The sequence below is a fragment of the Podarcis liolepis genome (genome assembly GCF_965112155.1).
Source record: "Podarcis liolepis genome assembly, chromosome: 5".
NCBI classification, from domain to species: Eukaryota; Metazoa; Chordata; class Lepidosauria; order Squamata; family Lacertidae; genus Podarcis; species Podarcis liolepis.
The window spans coordinates 88,859,964-88,879,441 of record NC_139556.1 but is presented as its reverse complement, the minus strand read 5'-3'; the positions used below and the strand labels follow the sequence as shown (position 1 = coordinate 88,879,441).

Below are 19,478 nucleotides of genomic sequence, written 5' to 3'. Positions count from 1 at the left end.
ACTGCTTTGATGTTCTGCACTCCTGATTATCAACAGCAGGAGCATAAATTCATGCAGTAGCCGAGTACTAATGTTTCTCGGAAAATATCTGGATTCACAGCATTAAATTGGTTGTAAAAGGGTTGGGCTCAAACATAATACAGCTCAATGGCCAAAAATGTTTCGCAATCAATATGAAACTACTGCAAAGCACACTTACAATGGGGATTGAAAAAAGAGGTTGTAGATAGTCAGATACCCAGTGGGTCTGTTGCAGATGTAAAACTGACTTCCTGCAAATTTTGCAAGTCAGGCTTAGAGCACCCTGCCCCCCAGTTGCAAATCAACCCTTTTTTTACCTCGTTATAGTAAACCATGGTTAAAGGCCAGCATCTGCTATGATGGTGACGCTAAGCAGTTTTCTTCTTAACTGGATTTGCAAACCCACTTCAAGCCCTGGTTTTGAATTCTGGTTAGTTTTCACCTTGGCTAACACCTTGGAAACCCATTCTCAGGCAAACAAAGGGGGAGCTTACACTGGGAGAGACGTGGGAGGCAGAGGGATCACTGATTTCTGAGTTTGGCTCACGATTGGCAAAACCATGGTTTGCAGCAAGTTCTGCCTATGACCATGATGTCACAAACATAGACCTTCTTTAAAAAAACACCAAAAACCTTAAATACCCAGGAAGCACCAACTGCTTACTACTAATTCATTTCCATCAACAAGTGGCTGTGGAAGAAGCTGTTGTGATTTCAAGGTGAATTAACAGAGGAGTATTCAGTCCTAACCCAAGTTTTTACTCCCTTGGTGTAAACTAGCTTGCCCAAAGTCAGTAGCCTAGTGTCATCCTATGTCCCTGAGCATCCCATGTGTCATCGATTAGCAGCGCACACCACTAGGCAGATAAAATATTTATTTTATATTATTTAGAAAATGTATATACTGCTTAACACTTCTGGCACAAAAGAAAACCCAAGCAGTTTACGGAAAATGGAAAGCTTATTGAATTTTCAGGCTGTCCTTGCACAGGTGCCTTGCTAATCTTCTCTGCAGGTCATGTACACAAGAAAGTCAAGGAGAACTACCTAACAACAATGGGCCCGGTTTGCACTACGTCTTTATTTTGGGTTGGATCCAGAGGACAGAGGAGTGGAAAGACACTAATGATATTCCATAAGCACTTCCAGAAGAGCTTGTGCAAGAGTTCATTTAGTGCCATAATAGGACGGCAAGGCGTAGCATCTGTTTCCGTTCTACGAGTTTTTGTCATTATCTCTGGATTTAGCTTTTTCACTTTTCTCACGCAGTGCTCTAGTGTGAAGGGTCACAACGTCCTATAGTGAAAGAGGTATTCTCCATCAGTCCATCCCGAATGCAGAAGGCTGCCTTTGGACCCGGCACATACGTTTTTCAATGTCAGGCTATCAATATAGTTTCCAATATTGCTTTCATTCATTTATCTGTTTCATGCAGACTCATTTATGGTGACAGATACGTATTGTAACTCTTGACCTTCAATACTGTGCCCTGGTTCCAGAGACATCTGGCTGGTCATGGTTGGAAACATGACACTGGACCAGACAAACCTCAGTCTATTCCAGCACCATCCATTCTTATCATCTCCATGCATAATTATCACAGGCCTGATTGAATGTTTTGGAAGCCAAGTTTTAAAACCTGGATGCAATGTCAGTCATATGGCACTAGTCGAGAACAGCTAATCAGCTCCAGTTTTTAAATTTTCTAACCCACATTTATATTCCACCTTACTCCAAGGGGCTTGAGGAACTGTATACAATTATCTTCCCCGTCTCATTTAATCCCTACAACAAATCTGTGAGATAGATTAGCTTGGGATGCAGTGGCTGGCCCAAAGGGATTCAAACTCGGGTCTCCCAGATTCTAGACCAACACAACTAACCACTATACCACACTGGATCTCTAATATGCAAGAGAGCAGCAGTCCAAACAGTCTGAAAGGAAATGGCTTCCCTCAGCGACGAGTTTTAAATAGAGGAAGAACAGCCCCGACGAGTAATCTTGATTATGCCTGGAAAACTCATGCTGTGATTATAAACAGTAACAACAAAAAGTTCCATCTTTGTTATGAACACTGAAGCTTCAAAAGGTAGCCAATCTCTTAGGTATAGCTGTACAATTCAGTTAAGGTCTGAAGCATGCAATTTGCATTCCCTGGCCATTTCTCCTTGTCACATCTCAAAGTAGAAAGGCTGGCTGCTCCCTAGGCAAGGAAAATTAGATATGAGAGAGGGGGGGGACCTAATCAGGTGTGCTGAGTTCCTCCCAACGTTGGGGGGGGGGTCACATGTGCATGATGCCACTGATGCACCTCTTCCATGCCCTTCCCTCAGCCACAGGTGAAGCTGAAACCAGTAGCAGCTTCAGACGCCTTGTGAAGACTTACCTTTCTGCCCAGGCCTTTCCCTGACCCACAAGATTGGGCCCTGTTTTATGTGGATGAACCCCCTGAATCTGTTTTATTTGCTTTTACACCATTTTACGTTGCTTTTTTGGTTTAAATGATCAATAGCTTTATATTGCACGTGGTGCATACCTGTCAGATCTCTTATGCCACCAGGATAGCTGAAGAAGCATCTTCTTTTGCCTGTGTGGCTTGATTTCAAACCACATAGGCAAAGGCTCAGAGTTTTGCAGAATTCTCCAAACCCTGCTCCCCTTTGCCTGGGCAGCTTAAAATCAAACCAGACCAACAGTATCACAGGGGTTGCAACTGGCTGTGACTTCACCTGTCCCGTTATATATGACGCCAGGTGGCCACGGCTTACAGGTGAGGGGCTCTCCGCTACTGGTTTCTATCCTGCCTTCTACCCAGCATATTGCTCAAGGCGGCTAAACGATTAAAAGAAAATCCATCAAAATGCAAACCGAACTGTGCTAGCACCTGAGAGACTTCGTGCCGCAAGGCTTCAGGTTCCAAGTCCCTGACGCCAATTGCACTGGTCACCATCATCTGCTTCTAAATGAAGCCAGGATGCAAACCAACAGCAGCAAAACTTTCAGGTACTTTGCTAAAGCAAGAAAAGGCCATGGGGGGGGGAGCTAAAGGTACCCAAACTTGACTTTGCAGCGGGTTTGTCACCAACTGATGCTACATTTTAATGGGAGCTTAGGTTTGGCTGTGGGTTAAACCACAGAGCCTAGGACTTGACTTGCCGATCAGAAGGTTGGCGGTTCGAAACCCTGCGACGGGGTGAGCTCCCGTTGCTCGGTCCCTGCTCCTGCCCACCTAGCAGTTCAAAAGCACGTCAAAGTGCAAGTAGATAAATAGGTACCGCTCCGGCGGGAAGGTAAACGGTGTTTCCGTGCGCTGCTCTGGTTCGCCAGAAGCGGCTTAGTCATGCTGGCCACATGACCTGGAAGCTGTACACTGGCTCCCTCAACCAATAAAGCGAGATGAGCGCCGCAACCCCAGAGTCGGTCACGACTGGACCTAATGGTCAGGGGTCCCTTTACCTTTACCTAGGTTTTGAAAAGTCTAAATTAGTAAAGCTCAGGGAGCAATGAACTGACGGAGGGGACGGTCCTCAGAAAATTGCCCTCGTATCTTTTCTGCATTAGCAACGAGAACCAGCCCTATTTGCTGGCATTCTAATATCAAATTGAACATTAATGTACACACATACAGAACACGGTGTTCCTAGAAAGAATGCTCAGGAGATGGCAAGCCTGCAATGCGGTTGTCAATATAAATTTATTCTCCGTAAGGATCTTCCAGGAAACTGTTTGCATGCCACTGTATTGAATTTCCTGTTGACGTTTTAAGACACTCCAGTCAAACTTGGGAATTATGAATAAAATCACAAACTCCCGTGCTGTACCCTTGGCTTTTGAACATCTATTCAGGATTCCCCCCTCCCTTTTTATTTTTCTTTATTTCGGAGAGAGATTTTCCTCTTCCCAACAACTTCATTCTAAAAGGAAAGCACCCTAAATCTGCAAGCTTTAAACACCAGGTGAAATCCAGTGGCAAAGATATAAAAAAATGTGATGAGAGATGGATCCACTACCTAGGTGCAAATTCAACCTCTCTCTTTTTGTACTCCAGGTGAAAAGCGACAGAGAAAGGGAAATGTGAAGGAGAGAATTAATATGCTAATGAGCTAACCTGCTGACCTGAGGCTGTTTTCTCTGGAGCAGAAGCAACCAGGGCATTTGAAAGAGAGGTTTACACACCTCACTAAGCAGCAACCGCTAATAGTTAAATGAGATGTAATTCACATCGCAGGGAAGTGCCAGTTTTAAGACAATAAATGCTTCACATCTCCCGCTCTTAAACGAATTTAATGTCAAACCTGCAGCTAATTATGGGATTTTCCCCCACCCCTTCTAATCCATGCTTCAAAACCGCAGCAGATAATTTGCCTATGAACTGAAGAGCACAAAGTTTTGAGAAGTGCTTGAAGCAGGAAAAAGGGGCAAAATCACTAGATGATGTAAAATAGGCAAGCCCAGAGACCTTTTAACGAAGATGGTACACCGGCAAGGAAGTTGCTTTCCAGAGTCTCTCACAGTTTAAGAAAACCAAACCATTTATACGGTGTCAATATTTGACAAGCAGGAGGCGTACAGTGGTACCTCGGGTTAAGAACTTAATTCGTTCTGGAGGTCCGTTCTTAACCTGAAACTGTTCTTAACCCGAGGTACCACTTTAGCTAATGGGGCCTCCTGCTGTCACGCAATTTTTGTTCTCATCCTGAAGCAAAGTTCTTAACCTGAGGTACTATTTCTGGGTTAGCAGAGTCTGTAACCTGAAGCGTCTGTAATGAGGTACCACTGTATATCTATCTCTAGCTATGCTCATCTGGGTTGCAGTATTTGTTTCCTGAGATTTACAGAAGCAACAGAATTATTATTTCCCCACTTTAAAAACACTCCCAGGGGCTTACTTAAAATTACAGAACAAAGTATTTTAAAAAAAAAAAATCCACCAGTACGCAATCTGTGTGTATAACTGGCTAGGTTGCTGCAAGTTATATCCATCCATGTTGGAGCAGATCCATTGAAATTAATAGACCCAACTTAGCCAAGGACACTGGAGTGCGTCTAACTCTTGAGTAGAAATAACTCCAGCTACAACCACATGATGTTAAAATCCGGTTGCTATATAGAACTGAAAAAACAGTTGTCTGCATACAGAATTCTGGGTTGTAAAACGCCATCTGCCTTAGTTAAACCTACAGGACGTTATTGCAACAGCAAGCAAATGGCGGTTTTAGATTACCTGCGGAATTCATTGCCACAAGTTATGTTGTGAGAATTAAGTGTCTCTTTGGGGGCACGTAGAGGAGCTCTGAGCTTTGCTTGCAGCAGCAGCACAGTAACTCAGGTCAGCATTTAGGCCATGGGTAGGCAAACTAAGGCCCACGGGCCGGATCAGGCCCAATTGCCTTCGGGATCCGGCCCGCGGACGGTCCGGGAATCGCTGCATGGATCACCAGCGTGCATGTTCTTTCTCTCTCCCTCACACAGCGGCGACGGCAGTGCCTCCTCCCTCCCTCCTCCTGGCTTCTCTCTGCCCTGCCTAGAGGAGGAAGGAGGCTGGGCTTCGTTGGTGCCAGCAGCAGCAGTGATCGAGCGGCCGCCATTTTAAGCAGCCCCTCTCCGGAGCCCTTTTGTGTGCCGCTCATCGTCCTTCCGCCACAACCACCAGCCCCTGCTGCTCACAAGACACAGGTAAGCAGCCACCGGGGCTTATGGTGCTCTTGCATCTACCTCCAAAAAACATAGTCCGCCCCCACCCCCAAGGTCTGAGGGACAGTGGACTGGCCGCCTGCTGAAAAAGTTTGCTGGTCCCTGATTTAGGCTATGCGCATACCATACATTTAAAGCAACTCCCCCTCCCAAGAACCCTGGGAACTGTAGTTTGCCCCTCACAGAACTACATTTCCCTGCATCCTTAACCAAGTACAGTGGTACCTCGGGTTAAGAACTTAATTTGTTCCGGGGGTCTGTTCTTAACCTGAAACTGTTCTTAACCCGAGGTACCACTTTAGCTAATGGGGCCTCCCACTGCAGCAGCACGATTTCTGTTCTTATCCTGAAGCAAAGTTCTTAACCTGAGGTACTATTAGCGGAGGTACTGTTAGCGGAGGTACTTAACCTGAGGTACTGTTAGCGGAGTCTGTAACCTGAAGGGTCTGTAACCCGAGGTACTACTATACAGCCCCTAGGATACATTAAGTGTATTTTAATTTGTTTAGTCTGATCATTTTCTATAGGCTTTTGTTAGAGTTGAGAATCTCAGCTCAAACCATGGCAGAACAGTCTTTCACAAATCCACCTTGCAGATACACATTTCTCATGTATTAATCAGAGGACACAAAGAATCTCAATTAACAGACACCATTAAGGGCAAGATGAGAACAGAAAAGGAGTGTGTGTATTTACAACATACCCATGGGATAGGTACCACAGGTATATCATAGAATTAATACTTTCGGACAAATAGGGTGTAATCAACTCACTTTTTTTGTCCTTTTGTTTCCTGATGAATTTGGCTATTTCAGAATACTATAGCAACCATATGGCTCTGTCTTAATTGCCAATTTCCTTTCCTTTCTTGCTAGCCAAAGCCTAAAATATGTGCATGCTGATTATTATGAATGAGTATGATAATGCACCTATTTTTGTATTTTTCAGAGAATCTACTTGCTGCGCTCTCGGTGCTGGTCTGAAACCAGGCACTGCTGTTAAAGTGGGTGTTAATGATCTTGATTCAATTAAAAGAGTGTAAACGGGTTCCTAATTAGACTCCTTGAAAACCTGCGGCAGCTGCGTATTAACTGCATTCATCATTGTGCAAAGCAGACTGTGTGCTTTGTGGGGTCTCTTTACAGCTTTATGTACAAACTGCTTATACCCAGAGCATCATGTCAAGGCTAACATACTAGACTAGTTCAGGTGCAGTGCCAATGGCTGGCATTGATGCAACCAAACCATGGACTGGTCTTCATACCAACAAATTTGTATTCCTGCATTTGGGGGGGGGGGGGCTGGAGTAGATAATCCTTGGGGTACCAGTACAATTCTAAGATTCTATTATTTTAAGTGATTCAAACGGCAGTGTGAATGCAGTGAGGTTAATGCAGCTGCCTGATTTGCTGCCGTTAGGATGAAGGCTCCTTCACTCTTCTCCATATAACCAAATACACACTACCAGAAAAGTGGAATATATGAAACGCAGTAAATAAAAACAAATGGAATAATCCCATCTTATTTATTGAGGGGGGGGGGGGAACGATAACCTCAGAAATGCATGGAAATCCTATCAGGATTTTATTCCTAAATGCTTGTTTTACCTTTACTGTGGTTAGCTTTCTCCATTTTTTTTAAAAAAAGGTCACTGAAGTTATTTCTTACGACTTTCAATTAAGAAAATGCCAGCAAATTTAGAAACCAAGTATAAATTATAGTTCATACAACAAAAATCTTTTAAAAATATCAAAAGAGCAGCATAAAACTAAAATGAAACAGACACATTCTGAAACACCATAAAAAAACCCAAAAACATTAAAGTCCCAGGCAAATAAAAATGTTATCTATCTATCTATCTATCTATCTATCTATCTATCTATCTATCTATCTATCTCCCCCCCACTCTTTACAGTGCTCGGGTTGCAAACGTGATCCGTGTGGGATGCATGTTCGCAACTCGCAGTGGCGCGCCTGCGCACGCTGCAATTTGGCGCTTCTGTGCATGTGCAAAGCACGATTTAGCGCTGCCAAAACCTGCAAGTAACCTGTTGCGGTACTTCCGCGTTTCGCTGTTCCGCAACCCGAAAAAACGCAACCTGAAGCATCTGTAATCCAAGGTATGACTGTACGTATATTGTAACACTGATGCTATACTTATGATTTGTCAGCTGGAAATGACATCCTAAATAAACTTGTGACATAATAACATCGACTACGGTTTCAACATAACTGACTCTGAATTAGGAATCTCTTAGTTCTTTCCACAGCAGGCAAATGAACAAAGTGAAGCAATTTTAACAGAAAAAGAAAAAAGCCAGGGCAAACATGTCTGGTCATGACAGCTACATTTTGTGAAATGAATCTGAATCAAAAACTGAGATTACCGACTAAGTCTGAATATTGCCCGCTTCCCAAAGCGAATCAGGAAAAAAAAGTCATTTGAGACAAACACCAGCACCAGAGGTGGGAAGAGGTGAGCAATGGGCATTATATTACAAAACAACTCCAGAGCAGTTGCTCATATGTCATTTACGTGGCATGGGAAGAGCTCAAACAACATTTCTGACCTTTCCTGATGAATGCAACATGTGGCTTGATGAAGCTGGTTCTAATAAGGTCGAATTAAACCCATTAGAACAAATTACTACAATTTGTTCACTCTCCTCCCTCCCCCCCCAATCCTATTCAAACCCAGCTATTTGATGTTTTTCACGTCTGGCTGTATAGTTCTGGTCCAGATCAGGGAGCCCACTGAAGCGAGATACTCTGTCTGCTGTAAGATAATAAGCACATCCTTTTGGGGCTGCTGCGACCTAGTTAACGCTTGGCTAAGGGAAGCACTTAGGCCAATGGGTAACAAGATTTGTTTGCCCCGAGCGTTGCTCATATGGCAATTCAAAACTATGCTATGAATTATTCATTTTCTGCTTCTTAAACCGATCAAGAAAGGACAAATCAAGTCATCTTTCAACGAGCACAATCCAACTGGTGTCTTATATTCGTAAGGGTGACATGATTGCTAGAAATGCGGGGGGCTTATATGGAGCTCAAGGCACTTTTACCACTATGCAGCTTTAGAGGGAAATAATTGCAGTTCACGATACCCACGACAATAAGCATGAAACAGAACCGTTCCTGCCAGTCTCCTTAGAACGGCTAATGGGCTAAAATATGGGACTCAAGGGAACCAGGTGGCAAGCTGATCCCCTCTGAAAATCTAGGAGCATATTCTTGGAAATCGCTTGATTAGACAACATGCAAATAAATCTCGATTCTGCTATAAGAAGATTACTGCTGCAAGCATGGAGAGCAGCAGCATATCTAGCAGCAACTAGAACGCATCAATCTGAATGCAACATGTCCTTTGGGGAAGCACCTATATTCCATTTGCCAGTGGTGAATCCCAGCAACTGTTTTCAGCAAGGGGACTAATAGTTTTTAACCTGTTCCCACCTTCCCACCCTGTCACTCAGGGCCAGATTTGGGTTTGATGAGGCCCTAAGCTACTGAAGGTAATGGGGCCCTTTATATGTCCAGCTGTCCTTTGTCAACAACAAATCGTCACTGTTTTTGTGCTGAATATATGGTAATTTATGGACCTAATAGGTATCTAAAGCCATTTGCACGTAACAAAATATGTATTTTATCAAAGTAATATTTATTTTATCTTTTATTTTGGAAATGTACACCCAGTTTTCCCCCCTTTAAGTTTTTTAGGGGCCCCGAAGAGAGTGGGGCCCTAAGCTATAGCTTGTTTAGCTTATACAGTGGTACCTCGGGTTAAGAACTTAATTCGTTCTGGAGGTCCGTTCTGAACCTGAAACTGTTCTTAACCTGAAGCACTTTAGCTAATGGGACCTCCTGGAAGCACAATTTCTGTTCTCATCCTGAAGCAAAGTTCTTAACCCGAGGTACTATTTCTGGGTTAGCGGAATCTGTAACCTGAAGCGTCTGTAACCTGAAGCGTATGTAACCTGAGGTACCACTGTAGCTGCATTTTAACCTAGACTAGGACCCTCTTTTGGCCTTGCAACACCAGCACCTCTAAGCAGAATGAGCGAAGCACCTCTTTCCTGATTTCCGTGCCTACAGAAAGCTGCAGATCAGAAGGAGCCTCACCCTCTTTCCTCTTCTTACCTCTTGTTCTTGTCCTCAATCTGCAAGATGTACAGCATGTCATCGGCAGTGTGCTGCTTGGAGCTGCTCTCCCCCCACTTCAACTTCAGGCTCTGAGGACCGGCTGCAGTGCACTCTAGCCGAGGAGGTAAAGGGGGCAGAGGCCTGGTCTTGGCTTTAATCGAGTGGCTAAAAGGTCCCGCTCCGATGCCATTTACAGCCTGAACCCGGATCCTATGGTAGGAAAGCAGCAAAGCAAGGGGTACGGGATGGGGAGAGAAAAACGGATCACGTTAAAAGCTGGTTTTGAGCCTATTGGTTTTCTTTCTGCCCCTCGCTTGATGCAGAGGAGGTGAAGTATAATGGCTTTATTGACACTGAAATGAGAATGTCTAAATGTGTATTGGTCAAAAGGGTTAACATGGAGTGTGTCTCTCCCCCCATGGGGCTATATTAAAGTCAAGGAGCTCTTGCCAAGTTGATTAACTAACTAATGATGTATTTTTGCATTAAGTCAGGAAGACAGAAACCGTTCTTTGAAAATATATGAGAGCAGGAGCAGATTTACTGGTGAATAAAACTAGCCAGTTGGCCATGGTGCAGATGGGGTTGGAGCAACAGAAACTTCCATGGTCTGCATCAGGGCTTATCAACCTCTTCCAAATAACAGGGACATTTCAAATTTTGAGGCGCTGCTGTGGGTACCATATATAAAAAGAAATTTATATATATATATAAAATCAAAGATGCTCCTCCCAAAATTAAACGAGTGTCACCAGCATAGATGGCAATCTCTGAATTACGCAATCTCAGATAGAAAATTTTGAGGTACCATTACAGGGGAGTGAACTGTTAATTATTTGATTTGCATGTTTATCATGGGTCAAGCAATTTGGATGATTTTGCCTCAGGTAGGACAACGTTTTGGCTGTCTCTGCGCAAACAATTAATGCCATGATGCCGGAAAGGTCTAACCACTTTGGGGCACAAAATCAAATATTTCATCTTCATCAGACCCATTAACCAGCGGTTAACGTTATTTACGAGAACCCAATTGCCAAACTGCTCAGCCAGAACAAGTACCATCAATTTTCTGGCTGACTGACCTGGCCCAATGCTTTGCAAATTGGGAAATATAAAAACCAAAGTTTGTGGTGTAACTGATTAACTTGCCCAGTTGGACAATTTCCTTCTTTAAATAACACAAGAAGCACCTACTCATACAGAAAAGCTGCATGTCTTTTTGCAATGACAAGGTCATACTGCTTTCCAAATAATTTTAAACAGGCCATTACTTGTGTGGGGCTAACTCAAAAACTATGGACTGAGTTTGCTTCTTTCAGACATGCCCTATTTAAGATTTAGCACCGTTTGTGAGGTTTAACATGACATGAATTGTTGTTGTTGGTTAATTAGAAAAAGGAAGTACAAGCCTCAAACTCATCCTTACAGTCACACTGGAAGAGACAAGAGCCCCTGGAGGTGTGGGGTAGAATGAAACTGTCCTTTTGGGGCAGAATTTTTACGATAAAGATGAGCGTGCTTCCCAAGATGCTATTTTTATTTCAGACTATTCCCATTATCAAGGGGGTAGGGATTTTTAAGGACTGGCAAAGAGTGATTTCAAGGTATACCTGGCAGGGCAAGAAGCCAAGAATAAAATATAAATTATTAACAGATGTGAAAGAAAGAGGAGGCTTCGCCCTGCCAGATATGAAATTATATTATGAAGCAGCATGTCTTTGCTGGTTAAAGGAATGGATTAAATTAGAAAATATGGAACTATTAGACCTTGAAGGTTTTGATAACAGATTTGGTTGGCATGCTTACCTATGGTGTGATAAGAAGAAAGTTCATAAAGGATTTGGGAACCACATTTTCAGGAACTCGTTAATAGAAGTATAGGACAGGTATAAAAGTCTTTTGGAACCAAGGGTTCCACATTGGCTGTCTCCGTTGGAGGTTATGTGCGTAAAGAAAATCAATATGAGAGGTAAATGGGCTACGTACGGAGAATTGGTAACTAAAGAAGGAGGAAAATGAAAATTAAAACCATATGAACAAGTTAAAGATCACGTATATGATTGGTTGCATTATTTCCAGGTAAATGAAATGTTTAAAAAACATATAAAGGAAAGTGGTTATGCAGAAAAAGACTCTAAGTTCCAAACAGATATAATAAATAATGAATATAAAATTTTGTCAAAAATGTATAAGATATTGTTGGAATGGTGTACGAAAGATGAAGAAATCAAATCGGTAATGATACAATGGGCCAAAGATTTTGGATATAATATTCAATTTGAAGATTGGGAAAAATTATGGAACAAAAATTTAAAATTTACTGCATGAAAGGGGTTGAAGGAAAATGTGATGAAAATGTTTTATAGATGGTACATTACACCGGTAAAACTTGCAAAAATGTATAAAACATGTAATAAGTGTTGGAAATGTAAAGAGAAAGAGGGAACGTTTTACCATATGTGGTGGGAATGTAAGAAAGTGAAGAGTTTCTGGGAAGCGATATACAATGAATTGAAAAAGATGTTAAAATATACTTTTGTTAAGAAACCAGAAGTCTTTCTTTTAGGGATCACAGGAAAAGAAATAAGAAGAAAAGACTGTAAATTATTTCAGTATGCAGTTACGGCAGCAAGAACTTTATTGGCCCAGAAATGGAAACAAGAGGAAATACCGACGATTCAAGAATGGAGAATGAAATTGACGGACTATGCGGAACTGGACAAATTGACTGGGAAAATAAGATATGTTCGAAACCAAAAGTTGATCGAAGATTGGGGAAAGTTTGTAGATTATCTGAAAAATGTATGTGATGTGCAAACAACGCTAGTGGGGTTTCAAGAAGCACTGTAAAAGTTTAAGATGTATTGTTAAAAAGAAATAGAAAAGGGAGGGAAGTTAAATGGCAATACAATAAAGGGAATGCGTATTGAAGAGTAATTACGGATGATTACCAGAGAAACTGAAGGAAGTCCAAAAGAGTAATTTGTTAAAATTTGGATAAAATTGTACAATTGTGCTGGAAAATTAATAACAATTTATATGAAAAAAAGGAAGAGACAAAAGCCCAAAGTATGCCTGAATTTGTTCTTGTCATGATAAACCATGGTTTATCACGACATGCAAATATAGCCACCGACTTATTTTTTCCGAACCAGACAAAAACTGCTTTACTTCACGAGCCTTTAAAAGAGCAGTTTAAACCATGATTTGCATTATCAGTGCTGTTTTAGCTTTTTGCATTAAGTTTATATATATATATATATGTAAATCCTACTGTCTTTGTGGTGGTTTTGTGATGTGTCCTGAAGGATGGGACAGAAATTATCAAATAAACAAATGAATTAAAAGCACACTGAGTAAATTATTGTAAAATGGTAAGTGCAGAGCAAATTATGGGCGATATCCAATTATATTCAGAGGAGACTCACTGAGATCGATGGATGGACTTTCAATGAGTCTACTATGAGTATAACTAATCTTGAATTAACCTGGTGCCAAATGTATTGCTCTGATTTCCTCTGGCTCACTTCAATGATGCCAAGAGGGGGGTCTTGTCGCCTGGGCAGCCTGGGCCCTCCATACATTCTGCCTGGGCTTGCACCCCAAAGAGGTCACATTGGTGCCTCAAATGCAGCAAAAACAATGCGGGAAGCAGCAGTTGCAAAGACGCAAGAAAAAAGCATAATGTCGCTTTGAAATATGAAGCAGTATAAAAATTACGTAGGTGATAATAAGAATGATGGAGAAGGAGCGGAAGTTGCTGCTGCGGCTACAAAGAACAATTTTGCAGCAGCCTTTGCTAAATGTTACATTCGCGATTTAAAATGACATCCTCTATGATTTGCAATGGAGCACCCAAGGTTTGGTGTTGAGTCATCATTCCTTGAAGGACACCGGCAGCTCTCTACTGGACTTGCAAACGTAAAGCTGATGGAGAACATTAAAAAGATACAAATGTCCTGTCCTGGGTCATTGCTTCTGTCTGGACAATAATCTCTTACGTTTCTCACCAGACAGATCAAGTGCAGCAGTCTTTTCAATCAGAATGCCTAGTTAATGCTTTTAGGTTTGTTGTTCATTTGATACGAAAGAGACAAGCGGATTCCTTAAAAATAGCAGTGGGTTTTATTTAAGAAGTGTATGTTGCTGTATGAAATCTAGAGGATTTAAGGGGAGGAAAACATTTCAAAGAAAACAATTTTTTTGAAAAAGAAATTGCAGGATGACCTCTTCATAGCAATTCGCCTACAGAATGTAAGTCAGAAAGTTTTAAAGATGAGCATCATGGAAGAGGGCTGTGTATGTACTGCTTGCGCCATTAATCGCCCAAATTCTGGAGCAAGACATGGCCAGCCCAGCATAGTAAGTTTCATGGACTGGCTGGACGCAGAGGAGTGAAGGGAGGCATGAGTTTGGGAAGAAAGGCTCCGAGCCAGGGGACTGGTGGTGGGACGATGATGAGTGGTCAGAGGGAGAAGAGGGAGCAGACTGGGAGAAGGTGGTGTTAAAAGCTGAAGAGGCAACAGGGTTTGGTGAGCAGGAAGAAGCTGTGGCAGAGAGAAGTCCAGAATCAGAGGCAGATGTGGAGGCTGGAGAGGAGGGGGCCCAAGAGGCAGAGCAGAGGCAGGCTGAAGAAGAAGAAGAAGAAGAAGAAGCGTTTGGATTTGATATCCCGCTTTATCACTACCCGAAGGAGTCTCAAAGTGGCTAACATTCTCCTTTCCCTTCCTCCCCCACAACAAACACTCTGTGAGGTGAGTGGGGCTGAGAGACTTCAGAGAAGTGTGACTGGCCCAAGGTCACCCAGCAGCTGCATGTGGAGGAGCAGGGAATCGAACCCGGTTCACCAGATTACGAGTCCACTGCTCTTAACCACTACACCACACTGGCTCTCCAGGGGGTCTGTTCCCTGATGGTCTCCCAGAACCAAAAGAGGCCAGAAGAGGGCGGAGCAGGGACGGACAAGGGACAAAGTCTCAGGCTGCTTGAGAAGGACTCAGGGAAGGAGGAGACTCGGAGATCTTCAGTCCCCACGATCACCTCACAGGGGCAAGAGTTGTTGTGCTCACTAGGCCTGAGCTGTTTTATTTCTTTGAATAAAGAGTTAATTTCACTGGCACCTTGAGAGTTACCGCTGACCCATCTTCAGGAGCGATTTTTTTCATAAGAATATTAAGAGGCTTGCTGGACAAAGGCTCATTTAGTCTAGCATCTCCCCCCCAGATGGACAGATTTCTTTGCACCTTGTAATCTCTGTGATAAATGCTTAACACAACCCTTCTTTTCGGCATACAGCTGCCATTCTCTTGAGTGGGTGTTGTGTAGCAGTAGCCACAGATGGGCAAGGCCCCAAGTCTGGTCCTGTTTGCAGGCTTCCCGTGGGAATCTGGTTGGCTACTGTGAGAACACCATACTGGACTAGATGGGTCATTGGCCCGGTCTTCTTATGTTCTTATGAATGACATTGGGTAAATAATTCCCCTAAGCCTCCGTTCCCAGTTTTATGGGGCTGATACTAATGGTCCACTAATGGTCATGAAGCACCCTGGAAGCACCTAACAGGCAATAACTAATAATAAAATTCAGTGTGCATTTCCCTGTCCCTTGCCATTATTAGAGATAATTTGGATTGAAGAGCCATTAGAAAGAGGCCCGAGGATGGGGTGGCTTTGAGCAATCTTAGAATTAACATTCGCCGTCCGACCTTTTACCGACATTCATTCCTAAATTAAAATAATTTCTCAGAAGTCCACAGGGGGGAAAAAAAAGAAGAATCATCATAATAATTATCAGCTAAGCCACTTATTTATCCACAAAGATACATTAACAGAGCTAATATGCACACTTAATAATCACTGCCCAAAATCTGAAAAATGAGCACACTGCACCGTGAAGCAAAACCTTTAATTGTTTCCCCTATTTAGGATGTACGTTATAATTAGTTCAATCTGTTCTCATTTGCACTGCAATGCTAGAACAGCTATCATAGTTTCCAAACATCTAAAGACCAAAAAAGAAGGTCAAAACCCTGAGTGAATGATGACAGTAAACAGGATTGGCCCAGGGCTCCATGAAGCGCTCCCACAATCTGAAGCATGAGTAGCTACAAGTGAGAGGGCCTTGTAGGCAATGCTACCCCCAGGTAGGAGATGCTCTCCAGGTTGTCTATCCCTGTCCTGTGAGCTCTCTCTGTGTGTCTGTGTGTTGTGTGTTTGTTGTGCCTGTCAATCACTTGACGGGACAATGATTTTGCTATGTTATATTGTTTGGATTGCTTGGTTGTTTTGAGTGTATGTTTGTTGTGTTGCATTAATATGTTGTTCATTGCTCTGGGGGATGTTCAGACCAAAAGGTTTTGCATAAATAAGCAGTGACACAACTCAACACAACACAACACAAGGGGGAAGCAGCAATGAGTGTGCTTTTTTAAAATGTTGTGTTATGCCATGCTCCCATGGCAGCCATCTTGTGTTATCCCATGTCCCCTCTGGAAGCCATTTTGTGACTGGAACCCAACAACAGCACTTTCTCAAAATTCAAAATGCGCCCACCGGACCAAAAAAACGGCTGCAGTTTTAAACTCGCACTTACCGGAATGTGGTTTCTGGAAGCAGGTCGCTAACGACGTAACTTGTGACGTTCCCCACCGGGATAATAACATCGCCGAGGTCGACGTTGTAAGAAATAATCTCAGACCCATTATTGCACGGTTCTTCCCAGTTCAATACAAGGCACACAAAGGGTGAAATTGGAGAGGAATCCAAGTGCTCATCATCGGATACGCAGAGAGTGGTCACAGCATCAGGGACTGACGCTGGGGCTGTACAGGTCACCAGGTCACTGTAAGGTCCTGCTCCTGCCTGGTTTATTGCCTGCGGAGTGAAACATTCATGGCATCACATCACGTGCTCATCACCCCCAAGGCCTCTCGGGGCATGGAGATATCAAAGACTGGAGTTACAAAGTCAAATTCACCCGAGACTGGGAGGTCATAATTGCTCACATGACTGGGAGGTCACAATATTCCCATCTGTAAAATATTGGAAGTGAAGCCTTATGTTGGCTGTGGGGGGGGGGGAATAATATGAAGGCTAGAGTGCTTAACAAAACAAAAGGCGGAACATGGGCTGACAACAGTCTGTTTATAAACAGTTAATTGTTCAATGCAGACCAGCAAACAAATACAAACCCCATGACCTGGAGAGTCGTGACTATGCTATATAATAACGCTCTCGTTTTTAGACATCTATCACAGCAATATAAGCATTGTGTATAGTGAAAAGCAGCATTAATTACTAGCTCCTCTTGATTGCATTTAATGTTGAAAATCATGATATATATTTTTTAGAAGTTTACTTTAACTGTTACTGGGGAAAACAGTTGCATTGTTGTGTTTCTTTTACTATATAATGAATGGATTCATGGCTTGTAAAATGTTGGCTTTTATGAAAAAGCAGCTCTTGCACAGAACATTTCAAACATAAAAATCTGAGAGAATGGAAAAGAGATCTCATGTAAAAGATTGTTGACTTTATGCTACTCTTTAAAAATAATAAATGTGTACAATTGAATGAACTCTTCCATGCTGGGTATAAGTGGCTTTGTATATCTTTTATATTTTCAATAAAGATTACTCCAGTATTCTAAGTTGCATATAATCCCCCCCCCCCCAAAAAAAAAACTATCTTCCCCATTTCAATCTTCGGAGCCAACAGCTTGGATTGCAGGACAAGCCAAATCGTGGCTTAGCAGGACTGAGTAAATGTGTGAGCCTGGGGGGCTTCTGCCGCCTGAGGCAGCAGCCTTACCTTGCCTAATGGCTGGGCCAGCTCTGGTTTCGATGTCCTCACAGACTGCAATTATCCATAGAATTAAAGCTTGTAGTATTTGGAACTAAAATTCCATTTTGATTCTACCAAGATCCTAACTTGTTCGCAAAAAACCCCACATTATTTCACACTCGCGTAAAGAAGAAAGGAGGTACCTCCCGGCAGCAACGTAAAGCAAGCCCTCTTCACGATCTAGCAGTCTTATCCTAAAATTAAGCGTCTCGATTTACCTGTAGCCTACAGAAATAGTGTGCTGCGGCTGATAACTGGCTGATTTCAAAGGAGTTGCCTGTGCCACTGTACACGAGTTCTAAGGACTCTGCGTCTTCTCCCCACTCCAGTCTGTATTCTGAGATGTCAGCACCAAAGCTCTCGGGACTCTGAAACACAAACACAAACCTGTTGGGTCATATCTGAGCCTAAAATGGCCTTACACAGGTTGACAGGAAGGCAAGTGCTAAAAACAACAACAACAACCGAGATCATTTAAATTGTGCCTGGATGTGTGGCTAGAGGAGGGGGTGAGAGTCTCAAGAATGGAGGTCCATCCTGATTTAAAACTATTTTCTTAGCACTGGCGGTCTCCAGCAGTGCTGTTCCAGCTGCGTTTCAGTGCAGATTTCTAAAATCAGGAATGAGCGGAATTCCACTGAGAGGAAATCAGCAGGAAGCCGAGACCTAATCAAGATATGAAATGCTTTGGAACAGAAAGTTAAGCCATCCAGAATTGTTTCCGGGAGTGGGGGGGCGGGCAGGCTAGGTTCTCAGTCTGCTTTGGGTTTCTAAGGGTAAAGGTAAAGGGCCCCCTGACCGTTAGGTCCAGTCGCAAACAACTCTGGGGTTGCGGCGCTCATCTTGCTTTACTAGCCAAGGGGGCCGGCGTACAGCTTCCGCATCATGTGGCCAGTATGGCGAACCAGAGCAGCGCACAGAAACGCCGTTTACCTTCCTGCCAGAGCGGTACCTATTTATCTACTTGCACTTTGACATGCTTTCAAACTGCTAGGTTGGCAGGAGCAGGGACCGAGCAACGGGAGCTCACCCCATCGCGGGGAATCGAACCACAGACCTTCTGATCGGCAAGTCCTAGGCTCTGTGGTTTAACCCACAGCGCCACCCGCATCCCAATTCTAAGGGAAAGGAAAGGTTAAATAGTGATTCTGCAAAAACAAGAACGGCCCTTAGGAGTTGGCTCTTATGGAGGAAGGTGGGCGAGGCAAACCTCAGGCCCCTTTGGCCTCAGCCAAGGAGAAAGGGGTTATTCTTACACATCTGGGTCACATTGCCAGGCAGAGACGCTGAGGACGACGTGATACAAAAAGGGGTTAAGGAGACAGACAAAACTCCAGCCAGGGATTCTACAATCACACATTTAGGCTTTCGGAATAGTGGTTTAAGATTCAGTCTGCTAAATTATTGTTTTCTCGAGGAATGAAAGGCTACGGATTGTGATCATCACACAACCCGCACTCATTTATTTCAAACTTTCAAACTCTAAATACTTCCAATGGAAATGTAGCAGTTGACCTTTTGCAGCCTTACGAGTCGTTTTCGACAGCGTAAAAACCTTCATCGCCCTTTGTACACGGGGGAAAGCCTTGACAATTCACCTGTGACTTTCTGGTAAATCTACAGAGATAACAGAACTCTAGATGCACCTGCCAGATTAAATTGCCTTTAAACAAATGCTATCACTTTGAAGCAGTGGCATTTAAAGCTCATTTAACATTTTCTTCAGTACACACCTGAAATAATAAAGGTGTGTGTGTGTTCCATGACGCCACTTTTTA

General features: G+C 43.0%; 1 protein-coding gene across 2 annotated transcripts in view; it reads right to left on the bottom strand.

The window, feature by feature from the left end:
- FNDC3B (fibronectin type III domain containing 3B) overlaps positions 1 to 19,478 on the bottom strand; it is a 282,861-nt gene that overhangs the window by 17,343 nt on the left and 246,040 nt on the right. For both annotated transcript variants that reach the window (XM_083503926.1, XM_083503927.1), the window contains exons 21-23: positions 17,919 to 18,068; positions 16,451 to 16,731; positions 9,857 to 10,069 (exon numbers count right to left, since the gene is read on the bottom strand). In XM_083503926.1, coding sequence (XP_083360052.1) covers positions 9,857 to 10,069; positions 16,451 to 16,731; positions 17,919 to 18,068 — 644 coding nt within the window. The remainder of the gene's footprint in view (positions 1 to 9,856; positions 10,070 to 16,450; positions 16,732 to 17,918; positions 18,069 to 19,478) is intronic.